Below are 22450 nucleotides of genomic sequence, written 5' to 3'. Positions count from 1 at the left end.
TCTCTGAAGTGAGTGAAGGGCAGTGGACAGAACAGACCGCTAGATGGCGCTGGAACCACGGCCGCCGCTCTCCCCGGGCAGTACTTTGTTTTCAGTTTCTGACAGCAAATGGCCACAAACCGATCGGAGGTGAAAGTGACGGTGAACCAGACGGAACAGTTCACGGCAACGCGGGACAGGACACGGAGAACAGTGCACACAGAGGCGACGTTCAGGAAACAAACGGGAAAATAATGATTATTGAGTTGATATAAAACGACCTCAGTGATAATGACCAGTAGATCCGCCGCTGCCATTCCCACCGGGTACCGTGTGGTGCAGGTGGAGAGGCCGCACTTTCCCCGGGACAGGATCACAATCGCCACTAAATTCACTGGAAAAAGAGAACGGAATAACACAAAAGATCATGTTTCGCAATCAGGCACCCCTAACTTAATCGCCCTCCACTATCCATCAAGGCTACGGTTGAGGTACTGTTAACCTTAGATTCACTGCTATAGGTGGGATCAGATTCCAATGATTCACCACTCAAGACCGTCAAAGAATTTCGTCTGATATCGGTCGTGAACAGTGTATACATTGTTCTGAAAATCTGCCTGATAGGCATCGACTGGACGGTACAGGATACATATTCCCTGCACCCAGACTCTCAAGTCATAGAATCATAGAAATCTAAAGCGCATTACAGGCCCTTCGGCCCACAATGTTGTGCCGACCATGTAAACTACTCCGGAGACTGCCTAGAATTATCTTCCCGCATAGGCCTCTAGTTTTCTAAGCTCCATGAAACTCTGCAACAGTCTCTTAAAAGACCCGACTGCATCCCCCTCTATCACTGTCCTTTAGGATTTTTAATGTTTCAAGGACTTGTGCTCCCATTCTTCCGAGCTCTTAAAGTAGGATCCAGTTCATCAAATCTCTCCTGTTTAGCCAAAATCCACATGTTTCCATCTCATGGATGTTATATATGCGCTTTCCAGGAGAAGGTTGTGGGGTAGACTTTCTGAAGGACGAAAAGTGCAATTTAAAATAATAATTCCGTTCGATATTCTAAACTATTTTAAACTCAGATGGATTATCTGAAATATTTGCAAATCTTGTAACTGGCTCAGCGTGAATGAACGCACAGGTGATTATTTAAAAGGACCAGCTTGGTGACAGAGCCTCCGGTCCACGTAATCCAATCCCCGTTACAGTCCCGCCACGTCAGAGGCCAAGATGGAGAACATTCCTCTGTTACGAGAGGGTATTTCTAAAACAAGGAGCACAAGTTGCACACGATACTCCGGTTTCTGCCTCATAATGTCGAGACGAAGTTGGAGTTGGAAAACCTTTTTCTGACAGTGGGATAAAAGCTTCGTACTGAGACTATCAACTGACTATTTCTTACTTAACTGTTCACCGCATTTACACTTGAACAGTCTTCCAGGCGACCTGACAATTTACACACGAGAAATTTCCAGGTTGTTCAGCAAATCGCTATTCAGGTAACACTTTGCCTTTCATTTTCCTCTATAAATTACTTTTAAACACGTTATCTTTTATTTACCATGGATTATCTCGCACACCGAATTTCATTAAATTGCATTGGATCATCCTGGCGTCCTCCCCCTCCCAATTCCCCAATTCGCCCAATTTCACTTCGCAGGGAATGGCAGAAAATAAAACCCGCCCTCATAATTCTCCCCATCGCCCAGTTTCACCTCGCGGGGAATGCGAAATAAAAAATAAAACCCGTACTCATAATTCTCCACATCGCCAAATTTCACCTAGCCTGGAGTGCCAGTAAAAAAAATACACCGCGCGATCCCGATACTAAAATAATCGATGCAGTCTATATCATGACAGACAGGGCTCCATTCTGTGCGGGACCACACATGGAGTTGCTTGCTTCCCTGAACAGGAGTAATATTGCCAATAAATATTAGTAAATGTTGGCAATATTTGTATTTCTTCTCTGACAACTCGTACATCACTGTCTTTACCACGTGGAAATTTATCATGCTAAATCTAAAAACCATGTCACACTAGTTTGTACCATTTTCCAGTTACATCATGAAAAAACTCAGCATTTCCTTTCCATGACTCCAGACCCTGGCAGAGTAGATACTTCGAAATAACTTATTATTACATACTTTATTGGGGATTGGAGAATCGTTCCTGTTATTGCTGGTGGACTGGACTGTTCAGTTTGCCCTTGACAGTTTCTTTACGTACGCTGTATTCACCAACAGTTGATATATTTGAAATGTTCTGCTATTTGGTTAGGGCGTCGAACTCACGGTCTGAAGGTCGTGGGTTGGGGTCTCGGCCAAGGCAGCGTGTTGTGTCTTTGAGCAAGGCACTTAACCACGCACTGCTCCAGTCCACCCAGCTGAGAATGGGTACCGGCAAATGCTGGGGGTTAACCTCGCGATAGACTGGCGTCCTATCCGGGGGGGAGTCTCGTACTCTCAGTCGCTTCACGCCACGGAAACCGGCATAAGCACCGGCCTGATGAGCCTCAAGGCTCGGGACAGACTTTAATTTTAACCCAAGATGGAGCCGACTAAATTCACAATCCTTTGCAGCTTCTTTCGGTCCTGTGCAGAAGCTCTTCCCACCAATACCAGACAGTGATGCAGGTGGCAGAATGTATCCCCCCGTCACTCACCCCTCTCCCATTCCAGCTTCTTTCTCCATCTGTCCCACTCGCTGTCTCTCCACCTTCTCCCTCTCCGCCTCTCTCTCTGGCCTCTTTATCTCTTCTTCTCTCTGCTTGCCCCTCTCTAACTCCCTCTCCCCTTTCCATTTTCTCCCTCTCTCACTCACCCACTGTCTCTCTGCCTCTCACCCTCTCCGTTTCCTCTCTGTCTCTCTCTCCTCGCTCTATCCTCCTCTCTCATTTTCCCTCACGTATCTTCTCTCTTGCTCCCTTCTCTCTATCCCTCCTCCCTCTCACTTCCCACTTTCACTCACCTCCCTCATTTCCACCTTCCTTCTCCCCTCTCCCATTCCATTTCCCCTCACCCTCCCTAACCCCTCTCCCTTTTGACTTTCACCCTCTCTCCATCACTCTCTGTCTCTCGCCTCTGCCTCTCAACTCTCTCTCTCTCTCTCTCTCTCTCTCTCTCTCTCTCTCTCTCTCAAACACATACCTTTCTCTCTCACTCAGCTTCATATCCGCCTTCAGATATACCTTCATATCAGGCTGTTCTCGCTGCCCCCGCATTCAACAAGTTCCCTCTGGGATTCCTACTCTCTGGTCTACGGAGTACTGGGTTAATAGTGCTGGTCCCCGGCATCTGATCTGACGGGAAGCTCTGCACTGGTGAATACTGGAGCAAAGCATTCATTAACGACCTCCACTGCCGCCCCCGACTCCAGGCACATGTTTCTTTCCTCCTGTATCCCTCGTCGTTTCTATGCTCTCGTCCTCCTGGTCTCCTCCTCGCCAATGCACACTCCTAACACTAAGGTCCACTGTTTGGCTCCTTCTTGGCGACCTTGTAACTCTCCAGAACCCTCTCTGATGATTTCGGCTTCTTAACCCTTAAGCATGCTTCTTTCTTCCTCCGGAATGGATATTCCACATCTCGTCACAGCCGTGACCCCTTCCAGTTAGCATACTTTCCCCACCTCAGTGGGGCAAACCTGCCCAGAACGCCAAGCAAGGGCACCCGGAACAACCTTCACATTTCTGTTGGGCATTTCCCTGGACACATCCGTTCCCAGTTCACATCCCCAGGGTCCTGCCTCATAGCGTCATGATGGGTACTCCCGCAAATTAAACACTTCCCAATATATTCTGCTCATATCCTTGTCCATGGCTCTGTAAAAGTTCAGGGAGTTGTCGTCAGTATCACCAAAATACTCGCTGAGCCTCGTATATCTTAGTTGAGCTTATTCTCTTCAAGCATCGGCTTTCTAAATTATTTCTAAACTTTTCTAAATTAAACAATACTACGCCACTGTTTGCATTCTTTTTGCGCTCCCTCTCTTGTTTATTTATTTATTGTTTATTTCGGTGCTTTTGGACGTATTGCACTGCACACACATTTCACGGCATTTACTGGAGACAGTAAAGGTGATACCGGTTCCGATTCTGATGATGGAAATGAGGAGCCGGTGATGATCCATAATATGCACCGTCATTTACTGAGACCTTATTCGGAGCCGGAAAACCCGATGCACATTCGGTATCGGTGATATTTGTCACAGATGTTATTATAGAGATTTTTAACCTTCAATATCAAAAAGCAGGAGATACTTCAACACATTCCGTGCTGCCCTTGTCAATCTTGCCCGCACACTGGGCTGCTGAGTTCATTGTGACTGAAGAAGTATGGACAAAGTTGGAATAAGGTGATGGAATCCGTGTGGTCCACAATGACACTGGGCAAATAACGCAGACTGTGCAGGCCCGCTGTAATGTTCATATAATGTGGGGTTGGTTTCAGGATAAATCGTGAGATAACTCAGAGGTAACATTGACTTTGAGAGATATGGAGCGAGATATCACACAATTAATATAAAATGAAATGAATGTGAAGGCAACAATAGAAGCAGATACGAGAAAATCTGCAGATGCTGGAAATTCAAGCAACATACATAAAATGCCGGTGGAACGCAGCATGTTGTGTGTGTTAATATAAGTAGGTGACAGGTCATGACTGGCATTTCAATCCGGAGTGCGGGGAACAGCTTTAAAAACTTTCTGATTGTCTACTTTACTAGACGGTGTTATGGACTGAGCTTTAAGTATTCCCCGCGGTGCCGAGAGGACACAGAAGTAGAAACGGCGCCTTGTTTGTTAACTGACTGTAACTAACTCGAGTTATTGTGCAACCTCTGTGTTTCTCTCACCGGGGTATAGATTAATATATAAAAGGGCAGCGAGGTCAGAACGCAGGCGAGTGGCTCTCAGTGCTAGCAGTGCGGCACATTTTGTACAACACCCGAAAATGGCTCTACCAACAATCCGGCATGTGAGCATTGTATTTTACCCTATTCTCGCAGCTTTCGGTGTTCCGGGTAAGTCGACACATCCTCTGTCTGAAATGTTAGGGACGGACTTCTATTAACAGTCATTTCACTGGGTGTTGTTTCCCGGCGAAACCGACCCAGCGCGGAGACACGGCAGACTACCGCTGCTGAACGGTTCGTCTCCGCTCCACACGCTGATGCAGGGTCAAGTTCACTGTCACCCCGACCCCCCATCCCGCCCCCAAAGTTCATCATAGTCGATGCTGCTGAAATTCAGGGAGATCAATTCTCTCCGCTGTTCACCACTGTCAGCGTAAATTTGATACCGGGATTGTTGCAGATTGAAATGTATTTTCTGATCTAACTTTTGGTGAAAGAGCAGTAGAACAGTACGATCTGTGGGAACGTTGCGGATTGTACCAACTGCCACCGTAGTTGAATTTTTTTTCTCTCTCTCTCTCTCTTTCTGTCCTCTCTCTCTCTCTCTGTCTCTGTCTCTGTCTCTCTGTCTTTCTGTCTCCCTGTCTCTCTCTCCCTGTCTGTCCTCTCTATCTCTCACGCTCTTTCTTCCTTTCTCCCTCTCTCTCTCCGTCCTCTCTCTCTTTCTCTTTCTCTCTCTCCCTCTCTCTCTCTCTGTCCTCTCTCTCTGTCTCTGTCTTTCTGTCTTTCTCTTCCTGTCTCTCTCTCCCTTTCTCACTCTCTCTCTCCCTGTCTGTCCTCTCTCTGTCTCTCTCACGCTCTTTCTCCCTTTCTCCCTCTCTCTCTCCGTCTTCTTTCTCTCTCTCTCTCTCTCACTCTCTCTCTCTCTCTCACTCTCTCTCTCTCTCTCACACACACACACACACACTCCCTCTCCTTCCCTCCCCGCTTTATGGATTTCCGATCAAACCTTTGATTATATGTCTTTCCCGTACCGGTTGCGAATTATAGTAAATATAGCTAGCATAAGAATGGGGTGTCCAGCTAGAGATTTGAATTAATTTCTCCCTATCGCACTTTTAAGATGATAATGAATATGATCAAAAATAGCGGATATATCCAAGTGAGAGTTTATTTATTGATAGACGTTTCTGAAACCATTCGAGTTTAAACTAGATTGCGCACAAGCGACACTAGACGAGTCAGTGAAGTCCGATTCTGTTCACCAGGCCCTGCGCTCATTCATTGACTAAACGGAGGGAACGAGTGCATCGGCTTCACCCTGGGGCTGATGACCGACAGCGGGCACGGCCCCACTTACTCCGGGCCAGTACCGGCTCAATAATAATGAGTTCCGTTGGGTGGAATCTGTCGACTGCACATCAGCCGATCCTCCTACAGCCACTGTGTTCAGCTGTGTCACGGCTCTCATTCACTACGGCTGGTGTCTGAATGGGGCTTCGAGGGTAAGATCCATTGAAATGACGGTCCCACGGGTAGGGAAAGTAGGGCGCAAGGGAGGTATGGGAGAAGATGGTGATCTCCCCTATTTTTCTGGGTTGTGATGGCGAATGAGCAGCAGTGCTGCCCCCTCTCGGTTACTTCGCCAAGGTGACATCGAGAGCACGTCACCAGCAACTTAACCAGGAGCAGTGCTGCCCCCTCTCGGTTACATCGCCAAGGTGAAATCGAGAGCACGTCACCAGCAACTTAACCAGGAGCAGTGCTGCCCCCTCTCGGTTACATCGCCAAGGTGACATCGAGAGCACGTCACCAGCAACTTAACCAGGAGCAGTGCTGCCCCCTCTCGGTTACTTCGCCAAGGTGACATCGAGATCACGTCACCAGCAACTTAACCAGGAGCAGTGCTGCCCCCTCTCGGTTACATCGCCAAGGTGACATCGAGAACACGTCACCAGCAACTTAACCAGGAGCAGTGCTGCCCCCTCTCGGTTACATCGCCAAGGTGAAATCGAGAGCACGTCACCAGCAACTTAACCAGGAGCAGTGCTGCCCCCTCTCGGTTACATCGCCAAGGTGACATCGAGAGCACGTCACCAGCAACTTAACCAGGAGCAGTGCTGCCCCCTCACGGTTACTTCGCCAAGGTGACATCGAGATCACGTCACCAGCAACTTAACCAGGAGCAGTGCTGCCCCCTCTCGGTTACATCGACAAGGTGACATCGAGAACACGTCAGCAGCAACTTAACCAGGAGCAGTGCTGCCCCCTCTCGGTTACATCGACAAGGTGAAATGGAGAGCACGTCACCAGCAACTTAACCAGGAGCAGTGCTGCCCCCTCTCGGTTACATCGCCAAGGTGACATCGAGAGCACGTCACCAGCAACTTAACCAGGAGCAGTGCTGCCCCCTCTCGGTTACATCGCCAAGGTGACATCGAGAGCACGTCACCAGCAACTTAACCAGGAGCAGTGCTGCCCCCTCTCGGTTACATCGCCAAGGTGGCATCGAGAGCACGTCACCAGCAACTTAACCAGGAGCAAATGCGCAGTTCGTCTGCAGACCGTTTTAGTTCACTGAATGAGTTTTTATTCTCTCTTGGAACACATTTCTCCGGTAATTTTGCCGATTACTGTCGGAATAGTATTTTCACATTGGATTCCGAGAACGCTTCTCCTCGCCCTGTTTGTAACTCACAAATTGTGACTCTTTCCCTAGCGAACCTATTGACAATGGTGGTCCTCTTCCGAGGAAATTGCGGCCTTTCCAAATGTATATCGCTCTACATGGCTTTCATGGCAATGGCTGATCTCCTGGTGATGATCGTCTCTGTAATTGCGTATCATATCATCATGTACCAGTTTCCAAAATCCTTCCTGTCCTATACATCCGTCTGTAAGTTCGTCCTGTACTTCAATTCGACCAGCCTGCAAACCTCGGTCTGGTACACTGTCCTGTTTACAGCCGATCGGTTTGTAGCAATCTGTTTTCAGAAGCTTAAAATGAAATATTGCATGGCGAGGACAGCTGTTGCCGGCAGTATAGCCGTGTCGCTCCTGATGCATTTACAGAACGTCCCGTATCTATTTGAGTATAAACCTGTGCGTGTAGTTAACGGTATTCAATGGGGCTCTCAGCCGAGCTCGTGGTTCCTTACGTCTCTTGTGGGCGTCGCATTCTCCTTTCTGCAGAGTATTTTAACGGTTATATTACCTTTTGTTCTGATAACCCTGTTTAACTGTCTGACGGTAAGGCGCATTTTATTAGCCAGTAAATTGCGCCGTGGACTGCGTGGTCACAGCAGTCAAACACAGAAGGATCCGAAGATGGAAAGCCGCCGGAAATCCATCATTTTACTCTTTAGTGTGTCCGGCAGTTTCATTCTGTTGTGGCTGACGGCCGCCGTGAGCTTTCTGACCACCCGACTCACAGCAACCGCGCATTACGACGGCGATTACACCGACTCTGCCTATGTCGCCACTGAAGCCGGCTACATGCTCATGTATCTGAGTTCCTGCACGAACGCCTGCATTTATACAGCGACCCAGGCTAAGTTTAGAGATGAAATGCGGCTGGTGTTAAAATACCCTTGGACTTTATTTTTAAAATTGGTTACAAAACACGGGTAAAGCAAAGCACATATTCCTGAAGGTCGAATGTTCATTAACTACTAATTCTTCGCATCGGGAATCTGTTATTGGGTCGCGATGTACATCTGGGTTTTATGTGTTTAAGTATAATGCGTCTCGCTATTAAATTGACATGAAATGATATAACACTCCATTTCCGTGTAGAAGCGTCCTTGATAGCCGTTACGTCATCAACAATCCTGGTATCCGATCTCTCAGTTGATTTCAGTCACTCGTTGCGTTTGACAGCTCCATTGACACTCAGGGCTCATTTGGCCGCAGCGTAACTCGGGTAAAGGTGGAGCCATCGGAATGTCTTTTACACAGGCAGTGGAGATTCGCTGCGGTCAGCGCTGTGACAGAGCTACCTTCTTGTAGATTGCAATGGGGAATCAATATTGCATAGATTCTGCCCCAGCTCGACTATGGCGACCTATGCCAATCCCCAGAGCCATAATACAGCCCGTATCCCTCTCTACCTTTGTTAACCAAGGGTTATCCAGACACATTTCCATTATTTTATTATCACCTGCATCCAGCACGTCTGCTGTAGACATAACCACGCCGCAATGGGCGAGAAAATGAATGCCTTCAGATCTGTGTATGGACGTGCCACTGCTGACATAGGAGAAGACAAATTTGTTGGATATCTGTACAATATAAACCTCCTCATAATTGTATAAACTTTTACAGGGACCCTTCACTTTATTTTCTATTTCAGACAATCAAACTTCTCCTTATAGTTTATCCCCTTCCCCACAGTCCAGGAAACAATCTGGTGAATATTGATCTTCCATCAGTTCTTACAACATCCTTCCCATGGCGTGGCAATCAGAATTGCACCCATTGCTCTCAGTCTGTTATCACCAGTGCTCCGTATAGCTGTAAGACCGAGTCGGAATTCTTCCACTCAAATCCTCGGTGAACAATGCAAGAATAACAAAATCCACTTTCGCTGTACTGTCCTCCTGCATTCAGAAAGGTATGGCCTAGCGTTGCAAGGTTACAACTAAAAACGACCCTCCAAAGGTCTATATGTCCTCCCAGAATTTTACTTCACAATGTGGATAAGTCACATTTTGTTTCACATACTCTTTTACAAACAATAAAGGACCGAGCAGCAAATCTACAGCTCGCCGCTTATTGCCAGCGTCCGGGAGGAGAGACACGCTCGCACACTACCATTCGCATCCATTTGCCAAGCTAATTGTGTGACTAGTTTGCCAATTCATCTCCGCGTCCCTGTATCTGTCATGGATGCCTTGTTAGAAACATTACTGAAGGCCGTCCAAACTCTATCTACCTTCCTGCTTCGTTAAATCGTCGAGATTGTTCCTTTAAAAGCACAATCATATTTATGACACATGCCGTCCCCGGCACAAGACCACACGGCTACGGCGTAGGGATCCGCATAGGCTCTGCGTATGGGTCGCGGCGACGCCGTACCTACCGCGTCGAATTGACGCAGAAGTATAAATAAGCCTTGTCTCCTTATTCGCTTCGTTGAACTGCCTTCCGAGCTGTATATACATATATTCTGTTAACCGGAATTTTCTGCCATGCCATTCCCATACCGATATAAAGAGAGCTGATCTCAATATTCAGGAAATGAAGTGATAAGGGGAGCGATGTGGAAACGGTGAAGAAATGAGAAAAAAGATATTTAAGGAGGCACAGACGGTAAACGACGTTTGGGGGATAAATTGAAGACGGGTGTTTGCATAACTAATGACACAACTAAATCGAGATGGCTGGGTTTATAATTCTATGCACTTGTATCCAAATCACTGCAAGGTCCCGTCCAAATCAGTCCCATGATCCCAGAGTTCAGCGCTCTTTCAGTCACGCCCGCACGGCCCTCCCTCCACCGCGGACGTCCATCCTTCAGCTACCCGAGGTGAAATTTCCGCAGTCCCATCCGTCGGTTCAGTAGCCTGTCCATTCCTTCCACTTTTGAGCATTCTCTCCGTGGAAAACTGGGCGAGATACGCATCCCGTCAACAACTCATCCACAAGAATGCTCCAAGCCGTATGGTAATGGACACGTAACTGAAAGTGTTCCGGGAGAACGAAACGGGGCAAATAGAGCAAAGCCTCCTGGGTAATAACTGGGGAATAGCGATCACACTGTGAAAATTCGCGAAAATCCGGGTGGGCATATGAAATACAACAAGAAGCTATTCCTTAATGAGACATTATCACGACTAATATATTCCCACGAGGAAGTATTTCCTTTTTCCGCATTTAAACTCATTGATTTATATTTAAAAAACTGAATATTTTGACGTATTTCAAAGAGTGAGCCGTCGTGGTACTTCGGGTGTAAAGTTGCAAGCGTTCACTCCATTTCCTGAAGGGTATTCTCCCCGTCACATTTCCAAATTATCCCTTTTCTTAACGCCACACCTGGGAAAAATTCCCTCTGTCCTTTCTTTTGTATCCTGTCTTCAGTGTGGAAGTTTGATTCAGTTCATTTCTGTCTCTTGTATTCACTCCGTGGATCTCCTCAGCTCCGGCCTCCTGCATCCATTCCACACCCTCCCACTCCTCATTTGGAGCTTCATTCCATTCTCACAGTTCCCATGTCTCCGCTGTACTTTTCCAATGTTGGAAGATTCTCCACACAGGTTTCTCTGAAGTTCCGTCCCTCTGCCAATGGAGAGAAATTCCTTTCTGCATCTCAGTTATGTCCTCTGCATGTTCTCCCGACACCTCTCCCGAATTCAGCACGGTGAGATCCGCCCGGTCTTCGTCCTCTTCAATTTGTATTCGTCAGCAAGATTCTACCAACCTTCATAACTCTCTTTATTTTCTCTGCCACTCCACGCCTTTCAGCATTTTGAAGGGAACATTTTTTAACGTGATTTTCTGAAGTCTTCGGCCCTCGCCACCATTATGTCCTGGTCCTGGATGAGACACATCCACTGTGATCCAGGGACACAGAGCTGAGCAAAACAGCGGGCTGAGCGCTGGCGAAATTCTTGTCAGTCTCTGGAGTAGGTCTCTCTGCTGTGGGCCGAAGGGCCTGTAATGTGCTGTCAATATCTATGTTCTTTTTCAATCTTTTATTAAGTTTCAAAATTAAACATAAAAGTAATAGTAATTGATACATAGAGATCGGAATTACAATAACAACAGTTAGCATGTACAAGCACAAATTCCAAGTAGCAAATATAGTTTAGTCTCTCAACCGCATAGTAATTCACCATGAAAAAGATATTTTATAAACAGTGAAAAAGAAAACCTTCTAAACTAAAAAGAAACTAAACTAAAAAAAAACAAACGAAGCTTGGGCTGTTATATTACGTTTGTACATTGGCTAAAATTATTTGTCGATAACTCCGCTCCTCTATACATGAACAAAAAAAAAATACTACAAAGAATTCAGAAAGGGTCAACTTACATCATATGAAAATATCGAATAAATGGCCTCCAAATTTCTTCAAATTTAACCGAAGGATCCAGAGTACCACTCCTAACTTTTTCCAAGTTTAGGCATGCTATCGTTTGGGAAAACCATTGAAATGTAGTGGGGGAATTAGAATCTTTCCATTTAAATAAAATGGACCTTCTGGCTATTAATGGAACAAATGCAATTAGACGACAAGCTGACATGGATAAACGACTAGAGTCTATCACTTGTAGTTCAAAAATTGCAGTAGTAGGATGAGGTTGAAAATCAATTCGCAGAACTAATGAAATAATATCAAAAAATATCTTTCCAATATTTTTCTAAAACAGGACAAGACAGAACATATGTGTCAAGGAAGCTACCTCATCACAAACAGGATTTATATGGCGATAAAAACGAGCTGACTTATCCTTGGTCATATGAGCCCAGAGAACCACCTTGAACAGTATCAAGGCGTGTCTGGTACACATTGAGGAAGTATTGACTAATGTTCTATGTTCACACAGTTTTCTCACTCCATCCAGAGACAACAGTAATGGAGAGGTACATCTGTTAATTTTGTGTACTTGATTAAACGTTTAAAGTCACGTCGCCTGTGTTTTGGACAAACGACAGGCGGATGAGTAACCGCTCCTGCTAATCGCCGACCTTTCTGTTCCTGCCACTTTAATTCTCTATTCCTTGTAAGTTCTGATCTTTATGTGTCCGGCCACATACTCTGATATACAGGTGAAACACCCCGGTTTCCTTGGCTGCGTAAGTCTAAGGAAAACACTCTCAATTCCCGCCAAACTGGTGAGACTGAGACGGCTCGATCCCACTCCAAACCCCGGGTTGTGTGGGTGCTCTGTAATTTGCTATCCTGTGACAAATAACAGACTGTACACTGCATACGATTAAAGGGATTATACTTATGACTCTTAACTTAACTGAAAGGTTAGTGAAGAATAACAAAAATAAACTGCCCAATTCCAATCAAACAGTCACACGTGCACACGTTGGAACTCATCTGGAACTTCTCTGTCGCTCAGGCGCTGGGTCCTCGGTCAACGTGAAAGCTCACACCACCTTCCGAACGGCGCTCACAATCCATCTCGAACTAACGGGTCTCCCGCCGGATCCTGTGCTTCGACCGGGTCTCTACAGCGTCTTCTCTCCCCATCTCCCGCCGAACAAAACCCAAGCCCAACCTGAGTGTCCCTCACCAGAGAAACATCCCCTTCATTCAACCATCCTAATTGGATAGCGCACATTTCTCCTCATCTCTTATGTTCAACTATCAGCCAAACCAGCTGAAAACAAGCTGCTTTTACAGAACTGACAATATGAACTACATACAGCACAACAGTAAAAGTAATAACCAGGGCATTACCCTCTCCCCACACCAAAATAGTCATGTCATCATGATTGGAAATAATTTGTCCTCTCACATTAATAACACCGCTTTCAATGGAATTTCGAGATGTCAGCAACTCCAATCCATTTGTAAAAAGTAGTGACATATCTCACTAGGGGGATAGTCGGAGCATTCTGTACCCTGGTCCTACATAGGCAAGCTGATTCTTTGAGACTTCTTACCCCATCAACTACTTCAGTTTCAGACACTCCTTGGGATACCTCTGGTGTAGATGACGAGGGTTCTCCCGGTCTATCACTCGTGCCTTCTTGCAACCCGGATCCCTCTGTTCAGCTTTATCCCCAGTTACTCTGGAGCCGAGACCCGCTTCCTGGTCCAGCTGCAAGCCTGCCTGAGTACTGCTAATTCCCCACACAACCCCCGCCCAGGTCACCTGCCTCAGCGAGAGAAAGGTTGGGAATCTCTTCATCAATTTTTGGGAAGTTGGTGAAATGCAGCGTATACCACAACCCCTTTACCTCATCCTCCGAGTCCTTCAGTCTCTTCACGTTGCGGCAGAGTCCTCTTACTAGGTGTAGGGTCCAGGCCAGTCTCTGGGGTAACACGCACCTCTTGCCCCAGAGGTAGAAGGCGGTTCCGATGCAGAATCCGGACAGGTCCATTCCTATCCTCTGGTATCACCCAGAAAACTAGTACGTTTGGCATTTGACTCTCCATTACATAGGCCGTAGCCTCCCAGCGGTCAGCCAACTTATACTTCCCTGGTAGACCCAAATTCATTATGAGGACTCGGTTTCCAGACATGCACTGGGAGAACCTAACTTTTTGATCATCTTCTCCATGTGCCTTGCGTGTTACACGCTTGGGCAATCATGGCTTTCCACATCGCAGCGTCTTTGATATCTCGCACATTTAGATCTGATCTTTAACAGTGTCCGTATATCTTCTTATTTGCCTTCCTCTTCCGTGTTTCCCAGGCATACGGCCTTGTAATGTAATACATTCTATTTCTCCCTTTCTATAGACATTGCCCAGGAATTTAAGTTTCCTCTAATTTAATGTTCTCATTAAAGATCTTTCTGTATGGTCACGTTGGAGTACTGTCTCATTAGTTACCATATCCCTACATGATATTTTCAGCATTCTTCTAAGAAACCATATTTCTGTTGCTTCTGAGTTTCTTTGGAGTTCTGGTGTTATAGTCCGTGTTTCGGAAGCATGCAGCAAAATTGACCAATGTAACATTTTAGTAGCCTAAGCCTTGTTGTCAGAGAAATGTGTCTGTTAGTAAAAATGGCTTTTATTTTTTGGAAGCTGGTTTTGGCAATTCTTTTTTTTATTATTTCCACTTTAGTTCCAGCATCTTGTGATATAAAGCTACCAAGGTAATTAAAGCTGGTCTTTTGTTCAATCTCTTGGTTACCGATGTATAATTGGCAGTTGGGAGTATCCTGCTGTTTTGATATTACCATACATTTGTTTTTTTACAGTTGATGGTTAGACCAAGATCTGCACTTGTTTGTATTCATTTGTCTAGGAGGATTTGTAGGTCTTCTGCAGCACTTGCTGTTAGGGTGGTATCGTCTGCATATCTTATATTGCTGATGTTAACACCACCAATTTTTATCCCATCTATGTCTTCTATTTCTCTGAGAATCACTTCATTATAGATATTAAATAGTTCCGGTGAGGCAACGCATCCCTGTCTAACTGCTCTTTTAATTTTAGTCCAACTGCTTATATTATCATCAATTTTTACCTCCGCTGTTTGATCCCAATATAAATTTTGAAGCAGTTGTTGGTCCCTTCAGTCAGTGTTTAGTTTAGCGAGAATTTGAAATTATTTTATCATGTTTCACTTTGTCGAATGCTTTAGTGAAATCGATAAAACATAAAAAGACACCATTTTCATATTCAATTGCCCTTTTGGAAAGCATTCATAGTATGAAAATTGTGTTCCTATTTCCTCTATCCTCAGTAAACCCATATTGCAGTTTGGAATTTTCTGTCTTGTTTTTAATTCAACTCAGAACAATTCTCAACAAAATCTTTACTATGTGACTTATAAGACTGATTGTTCTGTAATTTTCGCTGTCAATGGTTCTAGGAATTTGTGGCAGTTATAAATACTGATTTCAAGAGATTGTCACTTTTCAACATAATTGTATAAGGGCTAAGAGAGTTGTAAAAGAGCGCCTGAAGGCTTTGTGTGTCAACGCAAGGAGCATTCGTAACAAGGTGGATGAATTGAAAGTGCAGATTGTTATTAATGATTATGATATAGTTGGGATCACAGAGACATGGCTCCAGGGTGACCAAGGATGGGAGCTCAACATTCAGGGTTATTCAATATTCAGGAGGGATAGACATGGAGGAAGGGGAGGTGGGGTGGCGTTGCTGGTTAAAGAGGAGATTAACGCAATAGAAAGGAAGGACATAAGCCGGGGAGATGTGGAATCGATATGGGTAGAGCTGCGTAACACCAAGGGGCAGAAAACGCTGGTGGGAGTTGTGTACAGGCCACGTAACAGTAGTAGTGAGGCCGGGGATGGCATTAAACAGGAAATTAGAAATGTGTGCAATAAAGGAACAGCAGTTATAATGGGTGACTTCAATCTACATGTAGATTGGGTGAACCAAATTGGTAAAGGTGCTGAGGAAGAGAATTTCTTGGAATGTATGTGGGATGTTTTTTTCTGAACCAACATGTCGAGGAACCAACTAGAGAGCAGGCTATTCTAGACTGGGTTTTGAGCAATGAGGAAGGGTTAATTATTAATCTTATCGTGAGAGGCCCCTTGGGTAAGAGTGACCATAATATGGTGGAATTCTTCATTAAGATGCTTATATTTCATTAAGCAGTAAGTGCAGAAAATGCCAAGAGAAACCAGACACAATCCTGTAGCAGTTTAACTCAAACTGATTACTTACAAAGGTACAATCAAGTGGCATATATCATTCACTAAAATCTTGCTTTAAAATACAAACTCATGAATGCCCTCTATCACATCATAAAGGCACCATAAATTCAAGCCTGATCCAGTTTTACAGTCAAAATATTAACAATTATGTGATAATCAATACAAGATGGAACAACTCCCTCTACAGATAAAACCATTCCCAACCAACAGATGTTCCTCAATCAGTGGAGCACATCACCATGGGTATTGTTTGTGTCATCAGTCAGAAAACCGAAAGACTTTCTCTGCCAGTCAGCTTCCAAATGTTGCTACTCTGTCATTCATTGCCACGCCCCGCTGCTGATTCCCTTCTCCTCATCATACATTCTTACCCCGACCATCATCCAGAGCCCCAAACTCTGCCCTGTGCAGACCCACCTCTGGTTTCTGACCCTGCTCCATCTGCAGAGAATTCAAGGGAAGCCTCTTCAATTGGAGCAGGAGAGAGTAATACAGTGACAACAGGCCTGAATAGGGATCTTGACAGGATGAAAGCCTGGGCAGACGACTGGAATGACACTTTTGAGCCTACTAACTGCAAGGCAATGGTGATGTCTAGGAAGAGAAATCCATCTAACCCCGACCTGTAGTTTGGGAACTGCAAAATGCTTGGTGTCAATATTGACAGCACGTTGGTATGGGATAAACACGTTTCCACTATTTCATACATGGCTGGACAAAGGCTTGGAGCTCTGTGGAATGTAGCATCCAAATTAGACAAAGAGGGCAGAGCCACGGTTTACAAAGCCCAGGTACAAAGTATCATGGATGAATGCCTCACAGAGTGGCCTCAGCCAGCTTGATTCCATTCAGAGAAAGGCTCCCAGGATTATAGGTGTAGATGAAAATGCACAATGCAGAATATACAAAATGCCCACCAGCCACAGCCCTGCAGACCCTCACGCCATGCTGCCTTCATCTAATGAGAGACGGCGTACCAGACGATCAAGTTTGTCTATGCCTGCACAGGCTGTTTCTATGCCTGATGCGAGAAGCCACACACCGGATAGAAGCTTCCTTCACTGTGCTATCAGAATTTGGAACAGCCTTCCAGATGCTGTGGTTGGAAACATCTGCGACGATGGGGTGCAAGCCTTCAAGAGTCGAGTGCACAAACACCTATCATCTCTGGGAGGGAAGTCATATGCTTCTTCATAAGCTATCATGAAGGGGACCAGGATGGCAATGCTTGGTTGTTGGCAAGTAGGGTTAATACTTGACTTTCAAGAGCACTTGTGAGTTATCTTCCGGCTGGACTTAGTCCTTAAACTGCTGGAGAACAGTGCAGAAAGAACAGGTGCTGTTTTCTCCCGGTAGGGATTAGTTTTTAGTTCCAAGTGCTCCTGTTACATTCTGTCACCCTGTAACCTTATCCTTCAATCTCTTTGAATTATAGAGGGCAGCATGTGTATAAATGTCTCTCTCCAGCAGATTTCATCATGATCATCATGACTCCAGTATTTCTACTATTTTTAATTTCTCTTACCTGTACATATGATTTTTTTTATATTCTATCGCTGAGCAGCAGTGAACCTTCTGATTGGCCTATCAGAGCTCTCTTTGGGAACTAGTTGACTTGATCAGCATTTCTGATCTGGCTATTGTTCACAATTGTATTTAATAAAAAAAAAACCACAGAGTGGTAACTGCTTGGAACCTATCATCACAGGGAGAGTGAGAGGTGAATGACAGGGGAGGATTTAAAAGGACTGTCATGGAACTGAATCACTGGCAGTGTCCAGTCAGCCTGAGTTGACTCTCTACTGTACACTAGTTGTGTTATAAATTCACTAAGTACTGGAGACAGAGTTTAAAATAAACTGATTTATTTGTCTCGGATACAGAATATTAAACCCCAGTTCCATTAAAGGTTAACGTGCAGCAGAAGAAACTCCTCCCATGCCCAGTGACCAGGGTGCAGAACTGGGTGTGGTGAGCAGCAGCAATAATTGCAGAGTTCACCACCGACAGTCACTCTCAAAATTGCATTCAGCAACAGTGATGGACAAATATCCAGCATGCAGCTTAATGAAACTTTCTCCTCAGTGTGAACCCGGTAGTGTGTCACAAGTGTAACATGCTGTAAGGTTTCACTGCTCATGGAATGGCCTCTCTACACTGTTTCACTGCTGAGGTAATAGTTTCTCTGTAGCAGCAATGTTTAGGTTATGACTAGAGATAACAATGTTTTGGAGGGAAGGGTATCCAATGACAGAAATGTTCTTTCTTGTGTGTCTGGAAGAGAGATTTTTGTGGTCTTTTGCTGGGGAGAGATGAGAAGACGCGAAGGGAGAGAGTGGGCCCTTTTTCTTTTATTTGTTTACTTCACTAACCCTATACTCAAAGTAAGAATTATGAAGCTCAATTGTTTTATCACATTACGTACTGTTTGTTATTTTGGGGTACTGATTTGTAACAGGGGACACATTGCGCAGCATCCACCCAAACGAGATTTCTTAAGTTTGACCGGGCTGGGGCGTGTCACCCCCTGTATTAAGCTGCTAGCCGAAGGGAGAGTTACATAAGGTTAGATGACTGAGTGAATTGCTTCCCACATTCACAGCAGGTGAACAGCCTCTCTCCAGTGTGAACCTGGTAGTGTGTCATAAGGATAGACAACTGAATGAATCTAGGAAGATTGCAGGAAGATTGTTTCTGATGTTGGGGAAGTCCAGAACGAGGCGTCACAGTTTGAGGATAAAGGGGAAGCCTTTTAGGACCGAGATTAGGAAAAACTTCTTCACACAGAGAGTGGTGAATCTGTGGAATTCTCTGCCACAGGAAACAGTTGAGGCCAGTTCATTGGCTATATTTAAGAGGGAGTTAGATATGGCCCTTGTGGCTAAAGGGATCGGGGGAATGGAGGGAAGGCTGGTACAGGGTTCTGTGTTGGATGATCAGCCATGATCATACTGAATGGCGGTGCAGGCTCGAAAGGCTGAATGGCCTACTCCTGCACCTATTTTCTATGTTTCTATGTTACTATTATGTACACACAATGGTCTAAATGAACCAGCAGCAATAGAGCACAACTGGAGTCTGCTTTTGATATTAAAAACCACTATTTATTAGTAACTATTTAATATAGTAACTTAAACCAGGTAAATCAAAAATTAGCAGTTTTACGCATATATATGTGTATAAATATACTTCCCAAACTCGTTAAAGCTTGGGTGGCAAGAGTTAAAGTCTTACGATGGTAATGTAAGGAAGTTCAGTTCAATCCACGGAATTGGTGTGTGAGAGAGGGTATTTGTAATCCAAGGTGAAAACCACACCAGGAGAACAACGAGTAAACAGTTTATCAGGCTCCAAATCCACTCTCGAGTTAGCCAAACGCAGCTTATCACTAAGGGGACCGTCTTCGAGGCAAGGGTAGACACACCGGTAGCCTTCACAGGGTCAGCCCTTCCACACACCGTGACAGCTACTGATCGATTCCTCTGATCGATCCTCAACCCACACTTGTGGGCACTCGAAAGTCCCACCCAATGACTCCTCTGTCACTGGCCTCCTTTCACTGACTGGTCGCTGTAACCGGTGTCCCACTGTGTGTCTCTGGGAGAGTCATCTGACCTTGTTTAAATAAACACGCTGCGAAGCAACTGTGAACATCGAACTGTCCATCACATAACTCCGCCTCTCTCTCACCATGGCAACCAAGAAGCAACTGTGAACATCGAACTGTCCATCACATAACTCTGCCTATCTCTCACCATGGCAACCAAGAAGCAGGCAGCAGTACTGTAGACAGTTTTTCTCTCTCTCTTATTTAAAGGCACAGTCCATGTCCACCACAAATCCTTCACCACATTCACAGTAGGTGATCTGCCTCTCCCCAGTGTGGACACGCTGATGTTCCTTCAGTTGAGATGATTGAATGAATCCCTTCCCACGGACAGAGCAGGTGAACGGCCATTTCCTTGTGTGTCAGCAGGTGAAATGACCAATTGAAACCCTTCCCACAGACTGAGCCAGTGAATGGTCACTCCCTGATGTGAACTGACTGGTGTCTTAGTAGATGAGGTGAGCAAGTGAAGCCCTTCCCACAGTCTGAGCAGGTGAACGGTCTCTCCCCGGTGTGAACTCGCTGATGTGCCTTCAGATGAGATGACTGAATGAATCCCTTCCCACAGTCTGAGCAGGTGAATGGCCTCTCCCCAGTGTGAACTCGCTGATGTACCTTCAGTTCAAATGACTCTATGAATCCCTTCCCACACACGGAGCAGGTGAATGGCCTCTCCCCAGTGTGAACTGACTGGTGTCTCAGTACAGCAGATGACTTTGTGAAACCCTCCCCACAGACTGAGCAGGTGAACGGCCTCATCCCAGTGTGAATTCGCTGATGTACCTTCAGTTGAGATGACTGAGTGAATCCCGTCCCACAGTCTGAACAGGTGAACGGCCTCTCCCCAGAGTGAACTCGCTGATGTACCTTCAGTTGATATGACTCAGTGAATCCCTTCCCACAGTCTGAGCAGGTGAACGGCCTCTCTCCAGTGTGAACTCGCCGATGTACCATCAGTTGAGATGACTGAGTGAATTCCTTCCCACAGTCTGAACAGGTGAATGGCCTCTCCCCAGTGTGAACTCGCTGATGTACCTTAAGATTAAATGAGCAAGTGAATCCCTTCCCACAGTCTGAGCAGGTGAATGGCCTCTCTCCAGTGTGAACTCGCTGGTGTATCTTCAGGTTACATGACTGAGTGAATCCCTTCCCACACACTGAGCAGGTGAATGGCCACTCCCCGGTGTGAACTGACTGGTGTCTCAGTAACTGAGATGACACAGTGAATCCTTTCCCACAGTCTGAGCAGGTGAACGGCCGCTCCCCGATGTGAACTCGCTGGTGAGCCATTAGGTCAGATAACTGAGTGAATCCTTCCCCACAAATTCAGCAGATGACCAACCTCTGCTCGATGTGAACTGACCGGTATGTCCACAGGTGGGAAGACCGACTGAATCCCTTCTCACACACAGAACAGGGGAATGGCCTTGTCCCAGTGTGAACTGGCTGATGTACCTTCAGTTGAGATGACCGACTGAATCCATTCCCACTGTCTGAGCAGATGAATGGGTTCCCCCCTTTGTTGACATACAGCTGGGATTTTCTTTTAGCTACTGTCAATTTAAAGTGCCACAGTCTTAAAGCCATGAAAACATCTTCTGCCCAGATGAATGGTTGGTCCGCACAGCTGTTAAAATGAATTAGATGAATATTAGTATTATTTCATGTTCTTATCACACAGTCATAGAAAAGTACAACACAGAAACAGGCTCTTTGGCCCATCTAGTTTGTGTAGAACTATTTGAACTGTCTACCCCTGTACCCCTACCATCCAGGTACCGATACAAACCTCTTCAATGTTGAAATTGAGCTCGCATGCACCAGTTGGGCTGTCTGCTCATTCCACACCTGGATGACTGTCTGTGTGAAAAAGTTTCCCCTCATGTTCCACCGTTCACCCTTAATCCATGGCCTCTGGTTGTAATCCCACCAAATCTCAGTGGAAAAAGCCAGCTTGCATTTACCCCATCTATAACCCTCATAATTTTGGCACACCTCCATCAAATCTCCCCTCGATCTTCTACATTCCAAGGAATAAAGCCCTGTCCTGTTCAAACTTTCCCTATAACCCAAGTCCTCCAGACCTGGCAACATCCTTGTGAATTTTCTCTGAACTCTTTCAACCTCTTTTGCATCTTTCCTGTAGGTAGGTGATAAAACTGCACACAATACTCCAAATTAGGCCTCACCAATGTCTTGTAAAAAGTCAACAAAGTCATCTCCTGTACTCAGTACTTTGGTTCATGAAGGCCAATATGCCAATATCTTGCTTTCCGTCCCTATTTAACTGTGACACCACTTTCAGTGAATTATGGACATGTATTCCCAGATCCCTTTCTTCTACAGCAATCCTCAGTGCCCGACCATTCACTGTGTAAGACCTTGGTCCCACCAAAATGCAACACCTCGCACTTGTCTCCATTAAATTCCATTTTGCATTTCTCCAGCTGGTCCAGATCAGACTGCAAGACATTATGTTCTTCCTCACTGTCCACTACACCCCCAATCTTAGTGTCATCCAGAAATCTGCTGATCCAGTTAACCACACTGTCATGCAGATTACTGATCTAGATGACAAACAACAACAGATCCAGCACCAATCTCCGTGGCAAACCACTAGTCACAGGCCTCCAGTCAGACAGGCAACCATCTGCTACCACACTCCAGCTTCTCCCAAA

The 22450-nt window shown here is 45.6% G+C and overlaps 1 protein-coding gene across 1 annotated transcript in view; it reads right to left on the bottom strand.

The window, feature by feature from the left end:
* Positions 1–19808: 19808 nt before the first annotated feature.
* LOC134341961 (zinc finger protein 850-like) overlaps positions 19809–22450 on the bottom strand; it is a 46693-nt gene continuing 44051 nt past the window's right edge. The window contains exon 7 of the mRNA XM_063039913.1: positions 19809–21080. Within this exon, the coding sequence (XP_062895983.1) occupies positions 20190–21080 (891 nt within the window). The 3' untranslated portion in view covers positions 19809–20189. The remainder of the gene's footprint in view (positions 21081–22450) is intronic.

Source organism: Mobula hypostoma, unplaced genomic scaffold (assembly GCF_963921235.1).
Source record: "Mobula hypostoma unplaced genomic scaffold, sMobHyp1.1 scaffold_42, whole genome shotgun sequence".
Taxonomy (NCBI): domain Eukaryota; kingdom Metazoa; phylum Chordata; class Chondrichthyes; order Myliobatiformes; family Myliobatidae; genus Mobula; species Mobula hypostoma.
The sequence above is the reverse complement of the archived record's forward strand: the minus strand, read 5'-3'. Positions and strand labels throughout refer to the sequence as shown.